Here is a 19233-nt window from a genome sequence, read left to right on the forward strand (position 1 = left end):
TTTCTTTTTGATCGCTGTTCGCTGTGTTCCGTTATGCGAGTTTAACGGATTTTGCTCTGTTCTACATAGCCTCGGTTCGACGATGCGTTAGAGTGAGACAAATGCTTGTCCTGTGGTGAGTTCGGACCAGCATGTATCAAGCGAGATAGAGCGATGTTGAAATGTACGCGGGTCACTTATGTTTGAAAACTCCGAGAAGACAGACGCGTGAATATGTCGCAACCGAGGAAATTTACGACTCGCGGGCGGTGCGCGGCAACAGAGGACCCCGAAATAGTTAACTTCCCGACATCAGAAGTGGGATCGCCTCAGCCCCAAGCCATCACTGATGATCGCCTGTCCACAATTTTAGAAATGCAGCATCGTAATCTATTGGAAATTGTAAATGCCGTGAGGGGCTCGCAGACTACAAAAGTAGTTGTACTACCCAAGTTCAACCCTGAGTCCGCCGGTTCAAGTGCAGCCACTTGGTGCTCTACAGTGGACCTTATTGTAGGAGAAAATCCTCTGGGTGGCAGTGCTTTGCTCATGGCCTTAACCAAATCATTGGAGGGCAGTGCTTCTAATTGGCTGTCACAAATTTGTTTCGCCGGAATGACTTGGAGCCAATTCCAAGAAATGTTCCTTCAGCAGTATGAAGGCAATGAGACGCCAGCAGCAACAGTCTTTGATGTATTAAACGGGCGGCCAAACGACGGCGAATGTCTTGCGCTGTATGGTAGCCGATTAATAACAACACTTATGGCAAAATGGAAGTCTATGACCGCAGAAGAAATTGCAGTGCCCGTTGCCCTGGCACATGCTGCAAATATAGATGGTAGGCTGCAACGCACTGTGTTCACAACTACTGTCAAAACACGCAACGAGTTGCAGAACGAGCTAAGAGCGTTTTCGTATGGCAAGAGGAAGGACCATCCCATTCCAGAAAATTCTACCAGCAAAAGAGCTCGCCTACACCCAAATGTTAAGTGCCACTTTTGTGGAAAAATTGGCCACAAGATAGCTGACTGCCGCTCCATGAAAAACAACTTAAAGAATCAACAAGGATCTAGTTCGAGTATTGGGCGCTTATCTGACTCTAAACCTGGGTCAATTACTTGCTATAGATGTGGAAACCAGGGGCATATAGCGTCAGCTTGCCCTGCAAGACAATCGTTGTCAAACCAAACTAAAGCCGACGAGAAGCGTGTCAACGTGTGTCACGTAGTCGAGCCAATTGGGACATTGATATCATCTGGTGAGTCGTATCCATTTTATTTCGACTCTGGAGCCGAATGCTCACTTGTAAGAGAATCTGTGTCCACCCAACTCTCGGGCACACGAATTAACAACATTGTAGTTTTAAAGGGTATCGGAAATAATACTGTTACCAGTACATTACAAATTTTGTCAAACGTAACAATAAGTGGTTACTGTCTCGAAGTGCTTTTTCACGTAATTCTTAATGATTGCATTAATTATAATATTATAATTGGACGTGAAATTTTAAGTCAGGGATTTAGTTCTACTATAACAATAGATAAAATAGAGTTATGTAAAACAAGGTCTGTGCAAACCCTATCTGCTTTGAGTAGTAGTTTTAGTCTTGAAAATGTTAATACCGAATTGTGTGGCGAGGATAGGAAAATCTTGGTAAATCTTTTGAATGAATTCTGTGACTCATTTATAGACGGTTTTCCCAAAAATCGTGTTACAACTGGCGAATTAGAAGTACGCTTAATTGATCCAATAAAAACTGTACACAGACGACCGTACCGACTTAGTATAGAGGAAAAACAAATTGTCCGAAACAAGGTTAATGAGCTGCTGTTAGCTAACATCATCCGTCCTAGCAGCTCACCGTTCGCCAGTCCAGTTTTACTCGTTAAAAAGAAAAATGGTTCTGATCGTCTTTGCGTGGATTACCGCGAACTAAATACAAACACAGTTGCAGAGAAATATCCCTTACCACTAATTAGTGACCAAATATCTAGGTTGCGTGGAGCAAGTTTCTTTAGTTGCTTGGATATGGCCAGCGGGTTTCATCAGATACCTATTCACGGAAATTCAATTGAGCGCACGGCTTTTGTGACACCTGACGGCCAATTCGAATTTCTAACTATGCCCTTCGGGTTAAAGAATGCCCCATCCGTGTTCCAGCGTGCAGTTATGAAAGCTTTGGGTGAGCTTGCCCACTCTTACGTTATCGTTTATATGGACGATATAATGATTATCGCAGAAACAAAAGAAGAAGCTTTTGTAAGGTTAAGGACAGTTTTGAAAATATTATCGCAGGCTGGGTTTTCTTTTAATATCGGAAAATGTTCATTCCTGAAATCTTGCGTTGAATATCTGGGGTTTGTGGTAAAAGAGGGCGAAATAAGACCAAATCCATCTAAGATAAAAGCATTAGTCGCTTTACCGCCTCCGCAGTCTGTTACCCAAGTAAGACAATTTATTGGCCTAGCCTCTTATTTTAGGCAGTTTGTGCCAAAGTTTTCAGAAATCATGAAACCCTTATATAGACTGACCTGCAAAAACAAAATATTTGAATGGAAACTTGAACACGAACAAATTCGTCAAAAAGTCACTAAATTGCTTACAGATGAGCCCGTCCTTGTTATCTTCGATCCTCGGCATCCCATTGAACTGCATACAGATGCCAGTATGGGCAGTACGGAGCAATTCTACTCCACAAAATAGATAATAAACGTCGTGTAGTTGAGTATTACAGCAAACAAACATCCTTGACGGAATCTCGATATCATTCGTACGAGCTTGAAACTTTAGCTGTGTATAACTCCATGAGACACTTTCGTCACTATTTACATGGGCGACGATTTGTTGTTTTTACAGACTGTAATTCCCTAAAAGCTACTCGCAACAAGACTGAACTAACGCCGAGAGTACACCGTTGGTGGGCATATATGCAGTCCTTCGACTTTGACATAGAATATAGACCTGGTGCCAAAATGCAACATGTTGATTTCTTGTCACGCAATCCACTGCCAACTGCTCGGGTTATTACTGGTGAGGAAGAAAAACATGTTCTATTGGCCAAAATAACGGACAACTGGTTACTTGCAGAACAACAAAAGGATTCAGAGATTTCCACGATTGTTGTTAAAATACAGAACAATGAATTGGGTGAGAGCTTGGCAAAAAGTTATGAATTACGCTCCAAAATGCTTTTTCGCAAAATCCAAAGGAACGGTAAAACTCGTTGCCTGCCAGTTGTCCCCAGATCATTCAGATGGTCAGTAGTGAACCATGTCCATGAAGCAGTTGTACATCTTGGGTGGGAAAAGACTTTAGACAAAATGTACGAATTTTACTGGTTTGAGAACATGGCCAAATATGTTCGTAAGTTCGTTGATAATTGCATTACGTGTAAGTTAACTAAGCCTCCGTCAGGAAAATTGCCAATCGAACTCCACCCCATACCAAAAGTAGAAATTCCATGGCACACGATCCATATAGATATTACGGGAAAATTAAGCGGCAAGAGGGATCAAAAGGAATATATTATCGTTCTGATTGACGCGTTTACAAAGTTTGTTTGTTTGCACCACACGGTAAACATTAATAGTGAGAGTTGTATAGACGCCTTGAAGGCGTCAATCTCCGTATTCGGTGTACCAACACGAATCATTGCAGATCAGGGTAAATGCTTTACAGGCTCTTGTTTCAGTGAATTCTGTTCCATGCAAAAAATTCAACTACACTTAATTGCAACAGGGGCTAGTCGTGCCAATGGACAGGTAGAACGCGTTATGAGTGTGCTTAAACGCATGCTTACGGCTGTAGAGAGCAGCCATCGTTCTTGGCAAGATGCCTTAGGAGAGATACAACTAGCTATAAATTGTACTACAAATCGCATAACGAAAGCCAGTCCTCTTGAATTACTAATCGGAAAAGAATGTAGACCATTTAATATGTTACCAATATGCGAACAAGTTAATAAAGTCGATGTAAATATTATAAGAAATATCGCGAGAGAAAATATTAAGAAGAACGCCTTGTATGAAAAAACTAGATTCGATAAGCACAAAGCCAAATTTGATAACTTTAGTGTTGGCGATTATGTTTTACTCAAGAACGAAGAAAGGCACCAAACAAAATTAGACCAAAAATATAAAGGACCTTTCCTCGTGACAGAGGTACTTGAGGGAGATCGTTATATTTTAAAATCTTTAACTAAAAAGCGGACTTATAAGTACCCACATGAAGCTTTGCGCAGTATGCCAACAGAGGAGATCCCCAAAGAGTTAGATCTATGTGACGATCAAGAAAACGTTGAAAGAGACGTTAGAAATCCCTTGGTGGATTCCAATGTGGATGAAAACGTTGAAAGAGACGTTAGAAATCCCTTGGTGGATTCCAATGTGGATGAAAACGTTGAAAGAGACGTTAGAAATCCGTTGGTGGATGCCAATGTGAGCGAAAAGTTACTAAGTTGTTTGAAGACTCAAGTGAATGAGAGGCATTGATGGATTTCAATGCGAGATTAGGAACACATGCAACGTCGCCAAGTTGCCAGTGCTAGTAGGTACACGTGTTACTGTGTTGACTTATTTGATGTCTGGTGACTGGCGGCGTGGCGGGTTGAATTGTCCTAGTGTGTTGCTAATAATAACAAACGATCTTCTTGGTACTTCTGTCACTCGAGTCGGTCGATAACAAGAAAAATAAAATTAAAAAAAAAAAAAAAAAAAAGAGAACCTTTACTAATACTCTGAATTACGTTTAATGTTATCTTTCTAGATTAAGCTTGTTTAATTTCAAAACTTATATTACACACGAGGACGTGTGCTGGTCAGGAAGGCCGTGTCGCATCATTATTAGTCTTATTTTTATTTTCTATGTTCCATCTCTAATAAATAAAATTCGTATCGAGCTGTTCTTGTCTTCGTTTCTTTTTGATCGCTGTTCGCTGTGTTCCGTTATGCGAGTTTAACGGATTTTGCTCTGTTCTACATAGCCTCGGTTCGACGATGCGTTAGAGTGAGACAAATGCTTGTCCTGTGGTGAGTTCGGACCAGCATGTATCAAGCGAGATAGAGCGATGTTGAAATGTACGCGGGTCACTTATGTTTGAAAACTCCGAGAAGACAGACGCGTGAATATGTCGCAACCGAGGAAATGTACGACTCGCGGGCGGTGCGCGGCAACAGAGGACCCCGAAATAGTTAACTTCCCGACATATATTATTTTAGATTTCCGCATATCGTGATAATAATATTGAAATCCATCAGGGCCATCTAAATTAAAATTTTTTTCATTAGTAAAGACATCATTAAGTCGAGTGTCAAATTGGACAGTCCACGTAATGTATTCTTTCGCGAATAGAAGCCGCATTTTCTTGCCTATTGCACTCAAATGGGCCTTTTTTTATTTTTAGAAGCTTCAGGTGTTCTACATTTCTGATAGTACGCTGAATAGTTAAAAGGCTCCTTTACTCCGGCCAATTCGTTGATCTTAGCGGAAGAGTTAGTCGAATTCGAAGCAATTCCAACAATTTGGCGCACTGATTGTTTGTTTTGATAGGGTCTTTTTTCGCCTTTGAAGTTATTTCCATATACCTTTAGATCTTTCAAATATCTGTCAACAGTTCTGGAGCTGCGATTTATTTGTTTGACAATGTTCCGATTGGACAGTTCTTGCGAGTGAAGAGACGTTCCATAACAGCAGCTTTTCCCATTTTTTCTTCAATTGTTACTGGATTACACTTTATTTGTTTATATTTTTTTAATACGAAAGTTGACACTTGTCCACGCAATACAAAGAAATTAAAGCAGAGTCTAATTCAATGAGCAACCGAAAACACGTCTGATTGCCAAAAAATGTCTAAAATCTTCGAATGTACAGTTATTTTTCGAAAATCCCCCAGCTGTGATCATAACCAGAGGAGTGAGCCCAACAGGTCATCTTCTCGCCAACGATCACGCGTGGTAGCGGGGGAAACAACTATCACCCACAACGGAGAATTCACTTAATGTGTAACAAGAGATAAAGATCAACGTAACAAGAACTGCAAAGTGTTATTTCTGGTAAACGGGTGATGAAGTTTAATATCAAATTTAAATTTGGTGGGACGAGCACATCAACAAAATCAGTTCGTTACAATTTCTTCCATAAACCGTACTTTGGAATAAAATATTAGATTTTTTCATGTTTGTTAAAACAAAACATATTTTTCTCTATTTTTCTTAACTGATGTTGCCGTGCACAATCTAACCACAAAACTGCCCCAACCGATCACGGCCACACATGTAAAAAATTGAAGAGTTTTATTATAGCCGTTACTCGTAGAGTAAAATGAAAAAAATACGAAAAAAACTTCGTTGAAAAGTGTGTAACAGGCAGTAGGAAGTGTTTCCGACTGTATATTCTTGATCAGGATCAAAAGCCGAGTCGATCTAGCCATGCCCGTCTGTCCGTCAGTTCGTCTGTGAAAAACGCAGCGCAAGTTTGTTGACCCATGTTGCCACGGCCACTCTAACGCCCACAAACCGCTAAAAACGGCCACGCCCACACTTATAAAAATACGAAAAAATACCAAAGCATTTTTCAAAAGCGTGGGCGTGGCAAAAAAATATGAAAAAATATCGAAAATAATTTTTAAAGTGTTTTCGTGGCAGTTCTGGGCGGTTTGTGGTCGTGGCAGCATGGGTCAACAAACATGTACTTCGTATATGGCTCTAGAATCTGTATGCTGAATCTCAACCTCCTAGCTTTTATAGTTCTTGTGATCTAAACGTGCATTCGGACGGACAAACAGACGGACAGAGTGGGATCGACTCGGCTATTGATCCTGATCAAGAATATATATACTTTATAAATCCATAGAGTTGGACAAAACACACAAGATTCACTTGAGATTTTTAAGCACCCATGGTGTTATTGGTTGTCTCTTACAAGTTCAGTGATTTTGTCTTTGTCTAATCATAATAATAAATATTTAATAATAATAATTAATGTTATTAATTAATATAATTAACTAATAAATGAATATAATTAATTAATTAATATTATTATAATTATACATTTAAGATAAATGAGGAAAATGGTGCAGCAGGTAGAAAAAAGACAATGCACACGAAGGCTTGCAAAAAAGAAACAATAATACTCAACACACTCAATACAATTTTCGTCTTTACCTTTATGTTTCTCTTTTCACCCAAATTTCTTGCGACGCTCGCGTCGCCCATTATGTCACGTATAATACAGTGGGACATACATATGTACATAGTGACGTATTTGCGCCACCCAAACCGGCAAATTTCATTAATTCAATGAACAATAAAGCACTTAATTGGTTCCCGTACTGTATGCCATCTGCTTAGTTAGTATGCGTTTTGATAAACGAATTCTTTGGCAACGATAAACAAATTCTTTGGCAACGGCACTTAGCCATTCATGTAAACAAATCCCAAATCCTAACCTAAGCAGTTTTGATATCTCTCTCTGAGGCTTCTCCTCAACTTAAGAATCGAAGGAGCAATGCTCTCCCAAAATACACTAACATATTTCTTAAGCACAAAGGCTTCTCCTCCATTTCACTTACATTCACTTTCCAATCTTATGCTGAGCATCATACAATAAAGAACAAAAATCGGTCTCGATACTTTTTATTTGGAAAAAACTCTGATTTCAGCGTTGGACTAAGTTTGTATACGAAACAGTTTATTTAATAGATTCAAGGCAATTTTTTGTAGCTGTTTATTTGTAACTATATATAACCCTAATAGTAGTATATCCGCACGTGGTAAAACGTTGCAAAATAAGCGACCGATTTTGTGTTGCAATTGACTAGCGATAAATTTTTTAAATAATTTCGGAAGAGCATATAGCAATTCCGCGGGAGTTTCCTATCCCAGAATTATTTTTGAATTATTTCTTGTGGAAATAAAATTGTTGATTGTATACATTAAAATTTAAGTACCGAATATTTTTCAATTTAAGCAACTGGTGTATTTTAAATATTTAGGGATACTAGATTTTTTTTCTATAGAAAAGCAAGCTGCTGAAAAAACACTGAGAAATATAAAAATTTATTTGAATTTTATTTCGAAAATCAGAGGTCGTTTGTGAAAGTGCACCGTTTACTTCGCCCGACACTAATCCACTAGCATGCCACTTAGCGAAATGCACATTTTGGTGCGGTTTATGGACTGGCGGTACATAGCCGCCGAAGGAATGAATGTTACCGTCAACGGCAACCCCTACCGAGCCATTCTTGACGAACTTTTGTTTCCAAACAATAGAGAATGGTCCAGAAGACATTTGGTTTCAGCAAGACGGTGCCACACAGTCCGACAAACCACCGACTTATTCGTCGATGTGTTCGGTAACAGCGTTATTTCCAGAAATGCTCCTGTGCAATGGCCATAATGACTTTTCCACACCTTGTGAAGAAATTCTTCGAACTATAAATTTATCAACCAAACAGAAAATACACCCTGGTGTAATAATAGCAAATAATTTCATATAAATAATAATGCACTAGTTTATACGTACATTCTGCTTTGGGATATCATAAGACTTTGAAGATTCTCTCGTTGGTAGAAATTACAGTTCGACAATAAACGAATGTCATATATGAAGTCGTTTACATGGAAATTCAACTCTAATAAATTAGTTCATCAATCACAAAGTAGGGAAAATAACGAAATTCTGAAATTCAAAAGTTTCATCTGGCAGGACTAGAAAAAATCCTAAACTGTGGAGAGACGAGAAAATCCTGGACTGGGATGGTACGGTGAATCCCAAGAGGACACATCGTAAAGGTAGACCTGCTTTTTGAACTAGTATATAGATAGTTCCAAGATGAGCTGTGAGGAATCGCAAGCCTCTGACAATACCGCCAACGTGACTTGCACTTAGAAGTGATAGATCACGAGGAGCGAACAGCAGAGTTTAACTGTCTACAAAGTTGTCATGTTTACAAGGTAAACATTTAGGAATCTGCTGGCGGCTGCGTGACCCGACATACTTCCCCGTTGGATGCGTGACTTTCAACAGAATTTCTAAGGGGTAGGACACAGCTTATTCACTGCCCGCTTCGTCAATCCTGTTGGTGTCCTCAGCGCAGCATTTTGACTCCATCTTTCGTTGTCTTGTGATGCTGTCTTCATAAGCAACTTTCGCCAGCAGAGCGGACTGCTCCTTGTTTCGTTTATCGACCATTTCGGTAGGAAAGGGCAGGTTTGAAACAATAGCACCCAAGCTCAATCGGTAAGCATACCAGATCGCGGGCCATAAAAATGCGTCATGAATCTTCGGTACAATACAGACGTAGTGGGCTCCACGCTGTCATATGAAACTTCCGGGCACCGTCGTATACGCTTGCAAGAAGGTCCTTGAATGCACTGCAGCTATGCCGTACTTAAACTCGACTCGCTTAGCTTTGTATGATCACAGCTCGTCCTCTTGTGTTAGAACTCCGAATGCCCCATTCTGTAGCTCAGGTATCGAGGTCGCCTCCTTGCATGGTCAACAAGCTTTCCAAGCATTTCCCCTAATTGCTCCGGACTGTCGCTAGGTGGAGCGATTGCGATGCTGAGCATTGGTGCTGTTTCCCACTCTTCCATAGATAGGTTAGTATGACAATTTAATTCCCGGTGGCCGTAATCCAGTCACCTGAAGCATCTTATTGAACGTATGTCCTGGACGATGCGGTACCGTGACCATCCTACGGTTACCGAACACTGTTGCGAGCGCAACCCTCCTCTCAAACGAATTTTTTTACTTAATATATTCTTTAGTATATTCTTCAATGTTACAAAATATGTGGTTTTATAAGGATTATCCAAACAATCGTCTGCACGTTCTAATTCGTACGACAACAATTCAATGACTTCTCACGGAAAAAGTGTTTAGAGATGATAATATAGGGTCCGAAGTTAAATCACTTCTGTAAAGTTGAAAATTGGACTTTGCTTTCCGTCGGATTTGTAAATCTTATTTTTGAATTCTGAAGCCTCTTTGACAAAACATCCGACTGGAAATCTGTGTTTTCATAAATCTGTTTTGATTAAACCAGAAACTTGTAAATGGTCGCTATCATTGCAAATCAGTTAGTCTTGCCAATAATTAGTTCTCCGGCTTATGGAACAGTTGTTCGTAGTTATCCAGGTAAACCCCTTACATGACAGACCTATTTTCCTCATGTTAAAAATTATTGGGATGTTATATCGAAGAAGACTTGGAAGTAATTGAATGCCCGGCGAGCAGTATTAGCAACATTTGTCCCTCCGAATCCCCCTTGTTTTGGTTGGTCGACCTTAACCGACATCAAAAATCTTTTGATGGGGCAAGCCTGAGTTCATATTTGTAACGGATAGCATTTTTAGATTTTACGGAGTACTATGGTTCGTTGCCTGACAAATCTATAAGGCGCAGAGGCGTTACTGTCCTTGCAAAATGTGGATTTGCAAAATGTGGATTAATCGTCTTCATCTGAGTGGTAGTCAGTGTACGCCTGGTTGTATTTAGATTGTCCGTGCTTCTATCAAAACCATAACTTAATATCATCTCAGCGGATAAGATGTTTGATTGCTGATTTTTTATTGCTATTGTATTAGCCTCCTCTTGATAACTAAAAATTTAATTTTCGCGAAAAGATTAAGCTTATATTCTAATTAGGAAATTAATCAGTCTACAAGATGGATAACACACTTACTCTACAAATTTCAACCAGCTATTAAAATTGTCTTTTTCTTACTTTTTTTTACTTTGCCTTTATTAATTGAATTTTCTCAAAATTCAGACTAACAATAAGTGTATCAAATCTTATACTATAACCTATATACTGGATATATATATATATACATATATGCTAGAGCTGTAAAAATGGCTCTCACAAATTATGGCGGGGTTGGACAGGTACGTTCAAAGACACTAGAATAATTATACTAGTGTCTTTGGTACGTTGTAGGCGGGCTAGGTTGGAAACCCGGGTCAAGTCCCTCTCGAGAGGATTTGGGTGGGCAGAGAGTTTTTCATAGAAGGACGCTTTTTGCTTGTCTATTTCTTCTTTTACTGCGTGAATGCCGAGATGCCTGTGTATGTTTTCGTTTCAAATATACCATGGTGCCACAGTGACAGATCGCAGGATCTTTGATTGAACGCGCTGTATGAAGTCCATTTGTTCAGATTGGCTAAAGAGTGAAGTAGTAGAGGGTTGTCATTGGAGCTCTTAGCTTGCTCGTTGTGGTCCAGACATAAGGGCGATCTGGCGTTTTAGGTGTAGTTTCTTGCATTTGATATGTCTTCGCCTGTCTTTACACGTCTGTCGAGGTTGACACCTAGATACGTTATTTCGTTGAGTTGGGGGATCTGCTTGCTATTCAGGCAGAGTGGAGGGCAAGTCTGTTAAGATTAAATATTATATGTTTAAAATTTTTTCCGATTTTTTTTTTTACTCCAGTCAGATAGCCTCTTCTCATCGGGGAATATCGCGTTGCAATATACCGCAGCTAGAAGGCTGTGCGAATTTCTGATGTTAGTCTGTTAATTTGCTCGATAGTTCCATTATTTTCTCTGAAGCCAAATTGATGGGCTGGGATAATGTTGTAAGCTTCCATATATGTATGGTAAATTGCGCGATTTTTCTAATAATTTAGATATGCATGATAATAAACCTTCTGGTTTGTAAGATGACGGAATCGTGTGATCTTTCCCGAGCTTCGGTATCATTATGAACGAACTGACCAGAACCTTCTGTTACATTTGCAGGTTGCTTTTGAACTTCTTAATTTCCAAAATCCTTCCGTTTTGGTGTTGAGATCCTGGCTGCTGTGAGGAGTTTAGGGAGTTGTGAAAGTCTCCGCAGACTACGCAGACTGATCAAAGTGTGCAGTATGTCTTGGTGTGTCCCTACTCCTTTCAGTTAGTACAATGTAAAGGTCCGTTGCGTTTGTGTGGTTCTTCCATGGTGATCGTTCCATGCAATAGGAACAGCAGCTTGTAGATAGGGTGCACTTCGTTTTTCTTTAGGGCTTCGCTATGTGGTTAGAGCTCGATCTTGAAGCGTGGTTGCGGCGTTTTGTTCCTGTTTATGTTGCTTAAATTTTTGGCACAGAAGCCCTTGTCTTTAAGGGCTTCTTGAATCTCAGAGGGGGGGACGTCAGGTTCGATTCCTTTTAGTACAACTTGCAGTCCCTTGCTGCTTTTTAGTTAATAGGTGTATAACTTCTTTTTTTTTCCTCCAGGTATTGTAACACAGTTCGAAAGTGTTCTTCGGACTTCGTTTGAACTTTGGTTTCATAGAATTTTTCTTTAATAAGAACAACAGGGTTGTCATTGGAGCTCTTAGCTTGCTCGTTTCTTTTGTTGATAAGGTTGATATTTGCCTTATTACCAACAGTATTTAGTGGGCGATCCATACCGGTCTTTATGGCCAGGATCGTTTGTTGCTTATCAAAGCTGACGGGTTTTGCTGCAACTGTATTTTGTGCTACTGCAGTTGGCACAGAATTCGCAATATTGGTAGTTGGTTTGGATATTGGTGGTGCTTTTGCTGCGCCAGCAGAGCTTCTCCCATTGAAGCCGGCGGTGGTGAGGTTTGGCTTTGGTAGCTCAATGACTTAGGAGTTGATGAAGAGCACGCCCTCTTTCTTTCGGCACTCTGTAGATCTGGGTTACTCTTTGTTGATTTGTTTTCTACGTTGAAATCGCCTGTTAAGAAGTAAGCGTAACAGCCGTTTCTTTGATTTGCGAAGCTTCTTCGCTAGTTCTTTGGATCGCTGCTCAGGACCTTACATTTATTGAGTGTGTACAAATTTTTTTAAAGGCCGTGACGACGGTTTATTAGAGATAGGCAGATTGTATTCTGGGAATTCAGAAGACGGAATTCAGAAGACAAAAATCATAGGATTAGGCAACAATTTAGACAAGTTTTGCTGTGAACTGGCACTCATATTCTCAGCAAAAAGGTATTTTATATTTCATATTTTAGTGTTTCAACCTTCATTCTAGTCATCTTTGAATGTTAGAACGCTTTTTAGTTCTATCTTGTTAATTAAAGCATTAAAAATATATATTTCATATGATGATTTTTATATAGCTAAATGTTAAACTGTAGTTATATTTATTTACTTCTTTTGCTTTTACCTACTAGATGCTGGCCGTTTGATAGAAACGGAAAAGTCGAAAACATATTTTATGTAATGGAACATTCGGATCCCATGCCTTATCAACAGCTATCGACACTATCGCCGACCACCGCACTATACTCGAACTTTAACAACTTTTCGGAAGCAGGAAACGCAGAAAGACTACGCCTTAATAAAACTGGGTCGCAGGTCCACAGCCTATATGTAGGCGACGGTCAAGTGCAAAATGCTTCTGAACCCTTATCGTTTTCCAGCCACCTTAATCTGCACCAATATGTTCGTACCACGGCAAACTCCACTTTCAACAGCCGCAACCGATATATTCCATACTATAACAATCGTTCCTACTCTGCTTCAACAACTGGTTTCCCTATAGCCAGTACTCCCCTGATCAACCATGCGCACATCCAAGACCAACAAGGTGCAGCGTCTTATCAAACGATTGTTCCGTATTATCAGACCGCAAGCCACTTTGCGCAGCAACAGACAACATTGGCATCGGTAGCTCCAATCGTGGACAATTCGTTCGTTGAAAGCACCACTTGCTCAAAAGCCGGCATCACCTCTCACAACATCAAAATGAACATGATTCCTCCTAATGAATTGTTGCCTTGCACCAGGTCAGCAACAACCGCGGTGACCATCCAAAGGTCATCCGGCGAAGACGGTGGAGATAAGGAAGGTCATACTTTTGCTAAGATTACGGAGATGAGCGATGCTGTTACATTGCAGATCACCAACTTGGACTACTCGCTGGACGAATCACATATACGCAGCTTTCTACTTAATCAGCTTAAGCCCATTACGCCTGTTGTGTCCCTTGTCTTCGAGGGAAGCTCCTATGCCAAAGTCACTGTTCCAGATCTTTATGTAAGACACAATCCTAATTCAAATTAAATATTTTTGAAGTCCTACGGCCAAATAGTCAAGTCCAATAGTATTGGTGGTAAAAAGGTATACTTATTTTGGAATCGTAAGTGGCAGAGACTTATAGACCTTGACTTTTTTCTGTTCTGGAAAACAGAAAACTATTCAGGAAAACTTTTATTTCGATAATTATGTACCTAAAATCAAGTAACTAAAACGCTATCCAGACAGTCCATAAACTTTAAATCTTTTTACTTCTTATAATTTTGGAGTTTCTATATTTTTACGGATACGTTTAATAAAAACTTTATTTTCTGAAGTATTAGTTCTCTTTTGTGGGATATACGTAATTTTTCTTTAAATTTAAAACAGTCAGCTTTTCTATCAGATTTCTCTTGTGTTAGGATCTCACCAAAGGTACACTTAAAATAATTGTAAATAAGAGTTTCATTTAAAAGAAAGAAATAGAAAAATTATTAAATATGCCTATGTTGTTTCGCAATCGTTTAATTTTTGGTTTACATTTCTTTAAAAAGCTCGGTCAATTCCGTTTCCCATCTATCAATTATTAGAGGTCAAATTTATAATGTTTAATGAGTTAGTTTTAATTATTTTGTAAGTCCCTTTTGTAAGCACTTACATTATTTTCGACTGATCATATTTTTTCGTCAGTTCGCAAAGCAGGTCGTCTCCAATTTGCACCGCAAGAAAATTGGACACAAACGCATGCTGGTCAGTTATACTCGAGATTCCTCCCATACCGAGGTCAACACACTACGTTGCCAGGTCGCCGGACTTCTAAAGGTAATAATTACGATTTTTTCTTAATTAATTATTTAACATTGCTTACTTTTAAGGATGTCCCATTCAACACCCTCCCCATGTATAAGTTCAGAGAACTGTTTCAGTCGCGCTTCAAAACCTCAATCAGTGTATTAGATTTGTACAAAATGCAGGACATATGTACCATTAACTCGGATAACAATGAGGAAAAGTTTATCAGCTTAAATCCGGAATTAGTAAACACCCTCGATATATCCCCCTTAATGGAAGGACTCCAACATAGTGTTCCTTACTGTAGTATTCATTTTAAAAAGGAGCAGCACAAGGGATGGGCCGAGCAGGACATCGAGCCACTACCAAACGTCTTTATGAGCATTTCGGAAATTCAGAAACTAATTTATCCACTCCTCAAGGTACATACGGGGGATATTCCGGTGGCTACCCTTCTTCACTGCATTAAAGAAGAGCTTAATGTATCTATAATGGCGAACGAAAATGGCGTTAACTTGGAGCATTTGATTTGCTGTGTTCAGGGAATTCAAGTTCGGGCTAACAATTTCGGAATTAAAATTCTCGGCTGGTTAGAAATAAACAAAGAAATGCAATCAGGAACTTTTAATGCCAGTTCTAATGCATGTAGCCAGACTGCCAGTGATCGCACGAATTGTGGAAGCTATTTCAAAAACTCAGTTGCCGATCCGCTTTTCCAAATTTCCCGCGAGGTTATAGAGCTGCTAAAGATGTCACCAAAATCAACTATGAAATTCAACCGTTTTATTCCCGCCTACCACAATCACTTTGGAAAGCAATGTCGAGTTGCAGACTATGGCTATACAAAGTTAATCGAATTGTTTGAGGCATTATCAAACGTTGTCCAAATTATGGGAGACGGCGAAAATCGTCAAATTACGCTATCCCACCGCATTCAAATACGCAGGTTTACATCAGACTTATTGCGTGTATTGCGCGCAAATGGTAACAACTCAGTTCTGCTTTCCCAGTTGCCATTAGTTTTTACACAGACCCAAAATAAAACTTTTGACATCACTGATTATGGAGTGTGCGACCTTATAGACATTCTAGACGGCTTAGTAAGCTCCAACATCGTGACTTTAGGCGCAGTACAGAACGGAAAAGATATTCTTATATCAATGCCAAAACGCAAGCAGACAAACAGTGAATTGGAGAAAACGTGTGTGTTCGCCGGGGAAATGGTTGAGCTCTTCCAAAACGCTCTTCAGTACACTATTCTATTTCAGAAGTTTGTACGGTCCTATCATTACCACTTTGCATACCAATGTCGTCTCAGTGATTACGGCTTTCTTAAACTGGCCGATCTTCTAGAGGCAATTAATGGTTTGGTGGAAATGAAGTTGACAAGTGATGAGGACAAGAAAATAGCTCTCTCGCCACAAGTAGCTAGAAGAGTTTTCGCTGAACAATGTGAGAACCTAATTTGCAATGCCACAGGAAACTCATCGCACTGTATGAAGCTAGAACAGGTGCTGGTATTGCACAAAAAGAAATATGGCTACCAAATTCAGCCGAAAACTTTGGGTGTCATGGATATGGCTTTGGCAGTTGAGCTGTTGCCTTACGTCGAGCTAAAGAAAAAAGAACAGGCCATTTGGCTAATCTGCCACAATAACGATCATGAATTTCGTTTTCTTTGCTATAGGGTGTGTAATTATGTCATTGAAAGGGACCCTTCTGCATCAGTTTGGACAAACGTTAGAGGTGAAGTTAAGTTAACTCAATCTCAACAATTGGTAAAACCAATTCATAAAAGCTCATTGGTTAGGGATTTCAATTCTAAGCATAAGGACCAGCTTTCAGAGTCAGCTCTTTTAGCCATGCGACAAGCGATTGAGGTAAAACTGAACAAAAATTTACAATATTTTAAAAACGTATGTTTAGGTTCACATTATTTCAGGTATACAATGATGGTGGCATACAGTGTATTCGTCTAACCCGTTTCATGAAGTTTATAATTGCCATTGTGCGTATGCTAGAACAGCGACCAAGCATGTATCTCTATGAGATCAAGAATGGTTTAAACTGTGGCCTTAGTACCACTTTTGAATTCGGATTCCCAAATCTATATTCAGTGATCGCAGCACACAAAGACCTATTCAGGATTAACAACGGACCAACGCAAGAAAGAAGCGAGGTTTCCATTAATATGAACTGTGAGCGTAAGTAAACTCTAGATATCCTATTAAAGAATATTAAAATATATTAAGAACTAAAGAAAATTAATAATCACAATTTGCCCCCTTCTTAGTTCGTCAAAGTTCTTTAAGCAAAGACCAGTACGTCCTGGAATCCCAGAAGCTAACAAATTCTAAACATAGAGCACAACGGAGCTTCCATAGTCACTTTGGCGAGCATAATGGACTTCCAATCAGTCAGCCACCCCGGAAACGAAACGCAACAATCAACAATTGTTCCACATTCCAAGCACACCATGTCGATAACGACATATTTCATCTACCAGCGAATTGTTTTCCCCCAAGAACCAACTTATCATTGCCTAATAGTTTCGGATCAGCTCTGGAAAGTGGAAGTTTTTCCAATAGTTACAGCAACAAGGAAAACTCTATGAAATCTCTTCAGTTATTTAACAGTTCATTTAACTCTTCTGGCGAGCTAAATGCCAGTCTAGGAGCAGGAGATTTAACAAACATATCTGCAGGCACAGCTATCGCAGTTGACACTTCAAATGAACCATCCGAACTTTGGCGTAGACGTCAACAAAACTTTAATCACCCTAATCCATCTAATTATCCCAAATCGGAAAATGGAACTGACTGTCCTTACATTATGGGAAATTACATCGCACCACCAATAGGATCCATTTACGAGCCACTTAAGTTTGATGGTCAAGCCAAAGAGGTAAAAGGTACAAATAATCCAAAATATATTTTATTATTTTGTTTTTCAATTAGAAATTACCCTTTTGGATTGATCCCATTTGGAGCAAAGGATCGGAACAGCTCAGGCATGACATACTTAACATTCGACTTCCTAAGGCAAAAACAACTAAAACGTTTTCCAATATACTTTCGCCTTACACCATTTCGAAAAATGAAAATTTGAAGCGGCAGTTGTTTAGTTTTGATAATCACGATCGTAAAATAGCTTGATAACAAGTTATACACCCATTGTCAAAATAACTTAATCTAATAAGAATAATAATTATTTAATGTGTTCATTTATAAATTCCCTTAAATGACTTCCTAGAATACAAATAAGAAACAATTTTCCAATAATTGTAATTATTTTGTGTTAAGAAAAGTTTTTTAACTTTATTATAAGTAAATTTTATTATATAAATGTTTTATAATGTCGATGTATTGATTGTCAAGAAAATCAGGGATAGCAACTGGATCGGCAGTACTTAGTGGCTCCAAACGTTCTTACAAGTCCAAAAAATGTATCGAGTATATCTCTTTAAATTCCCAATAAATATTTTTAGAGTTTATTAAAAACTTTTATTTTGCTTGCTTTAAAGTTTGTATCCTTTTAAAGGATTTATATTACATACATTTAATTATATCGCTGCTCTTGTTGAGTGCGTTGCTAACAACAATGTTTTTTTTGTAATATTCAGAAAATATTAAAGGCAGTAGAAATAAAAGGAATTGCGCTGGTTAATTTGTATGGCAACTAGTGGTGATTTTAATTTTGGCACTTCAGCTGACAGCTGATTGCAATATCTGCCAAATTATTAGAACACTTTTTATTGTACTACCCCTTCATGACTCAAATATCCCCCTGAAGTCCAATGCACTGTATAAATGCCAGAATTTTATTGGGGTTCGGGGCTGCAATTGTTTCCCGTCGGACTACATTCATGCCCAGGAGTCTGTTCCTCTTGATGACAAGCGCCATGCAATCACATGTAATATGTGCAGAGTTCTCCTCCTCCATGCAGCAGAAGCGACAGAGTTCACTGTCTGCAATGCCAAGTTTGTGCAAATGGCTGTGAAGCCGCGAATGCCCCTTAATTAGGCCAGTCAAAATGCACACGGTGTTTTTCCCGTGTGTCATTATGGTCTTGAACCTTTTATGGTTATATTCACGAGGAGAATCTTAGACTGCCAAAGTCCTGGTAGGTGTTCCCACAAGAACAGACGTTTTTCTTTCTCTAGTGACTTCAGTAAGCCCAGTACTCTGTGGTGACCAACATCACAGAAGGGTTCGGTCCCAATTAGTGGGTCCCTGCCCCTATCCTGGCTAGGTTGTCCGCTAGCTCATTTCCCGAGATGGTGTTGTGTCCCGGGAACCACCTTATTTTGAGTTTGTTGACATCTCCTAGTTTGTCTAGTGCTGTCCTCACTTCATTTACTAGCTTAGATGTTATCTTAGCTTTGCTGAGTGCCTTTATGGCTGCTTGACTACCTATTTGTGAAAGGAACAATAACAGTTTTGCTAGGATTTAGGCTCAGGGTTACTTCCTTGCACCATTCGCTGGTCATATTGA

The 19233-nt window shown here is 39.3% G+C and overlaps 1 protein-coding gene across 2 annotated transcripts in view; it reads left to right on the plus strand.

Moving 5' to 3' along the window:
- Nucleotides 1-18238, plus strand: part of LOC6733134 (meiosis regulator and mRNA stability factor 1) — an 88157-nt gene extending 69919 nt beyond the window's left edge. For both annotated transcript variants that reach the window (XM_044922358.1, XM_039291264.2), the window contains 6 exons: nucleotides 13103-13967; nucleotides 14637-14768; nucleotides 14822-16618; nucleotides 16681-16942; nucleotides 17032-17642; nucleotides 17696-18238. In XM_044922358.1, coding sequence (XP_044778293.1) covers nucleotides 13103-13967; nucleotides 14637-14768; nucleotides 14822-16618; nucleotides 16681-16942; nucleotides 17032-17642; nucleotides 17696-17893 — 3865 coding nt within the window. In that variant the 3' untranslated portion in view covers nucleotides 17894-18238. The remainder of the gene's footprint in view (nucleotides 1-13102; nucleotides 13968-14636; nucleotides 14769-14821; nucleotides 16619-16680; nucleotides 16943-17031; nucleotides 17643-17695) is intronic.
- The last annotated feature ends 995 nt before the right edge of the window (nucleotides 18239-19233 follow it).

This window comes from Drosophila simulans, chromosome 2L (assembly GCF_016746395.2).
Source record: "Drosophila simulans strain w501 chromosome 2L, Prin_Dsim_3.1, whole genome shotgun sequence".
Classification (NCBI taxonomy): Eukaryota; Metazoa; Arthropoda; class Insecta; order Diptera; family Drosophilidae; genus Drosophila; species Drosophila simulans.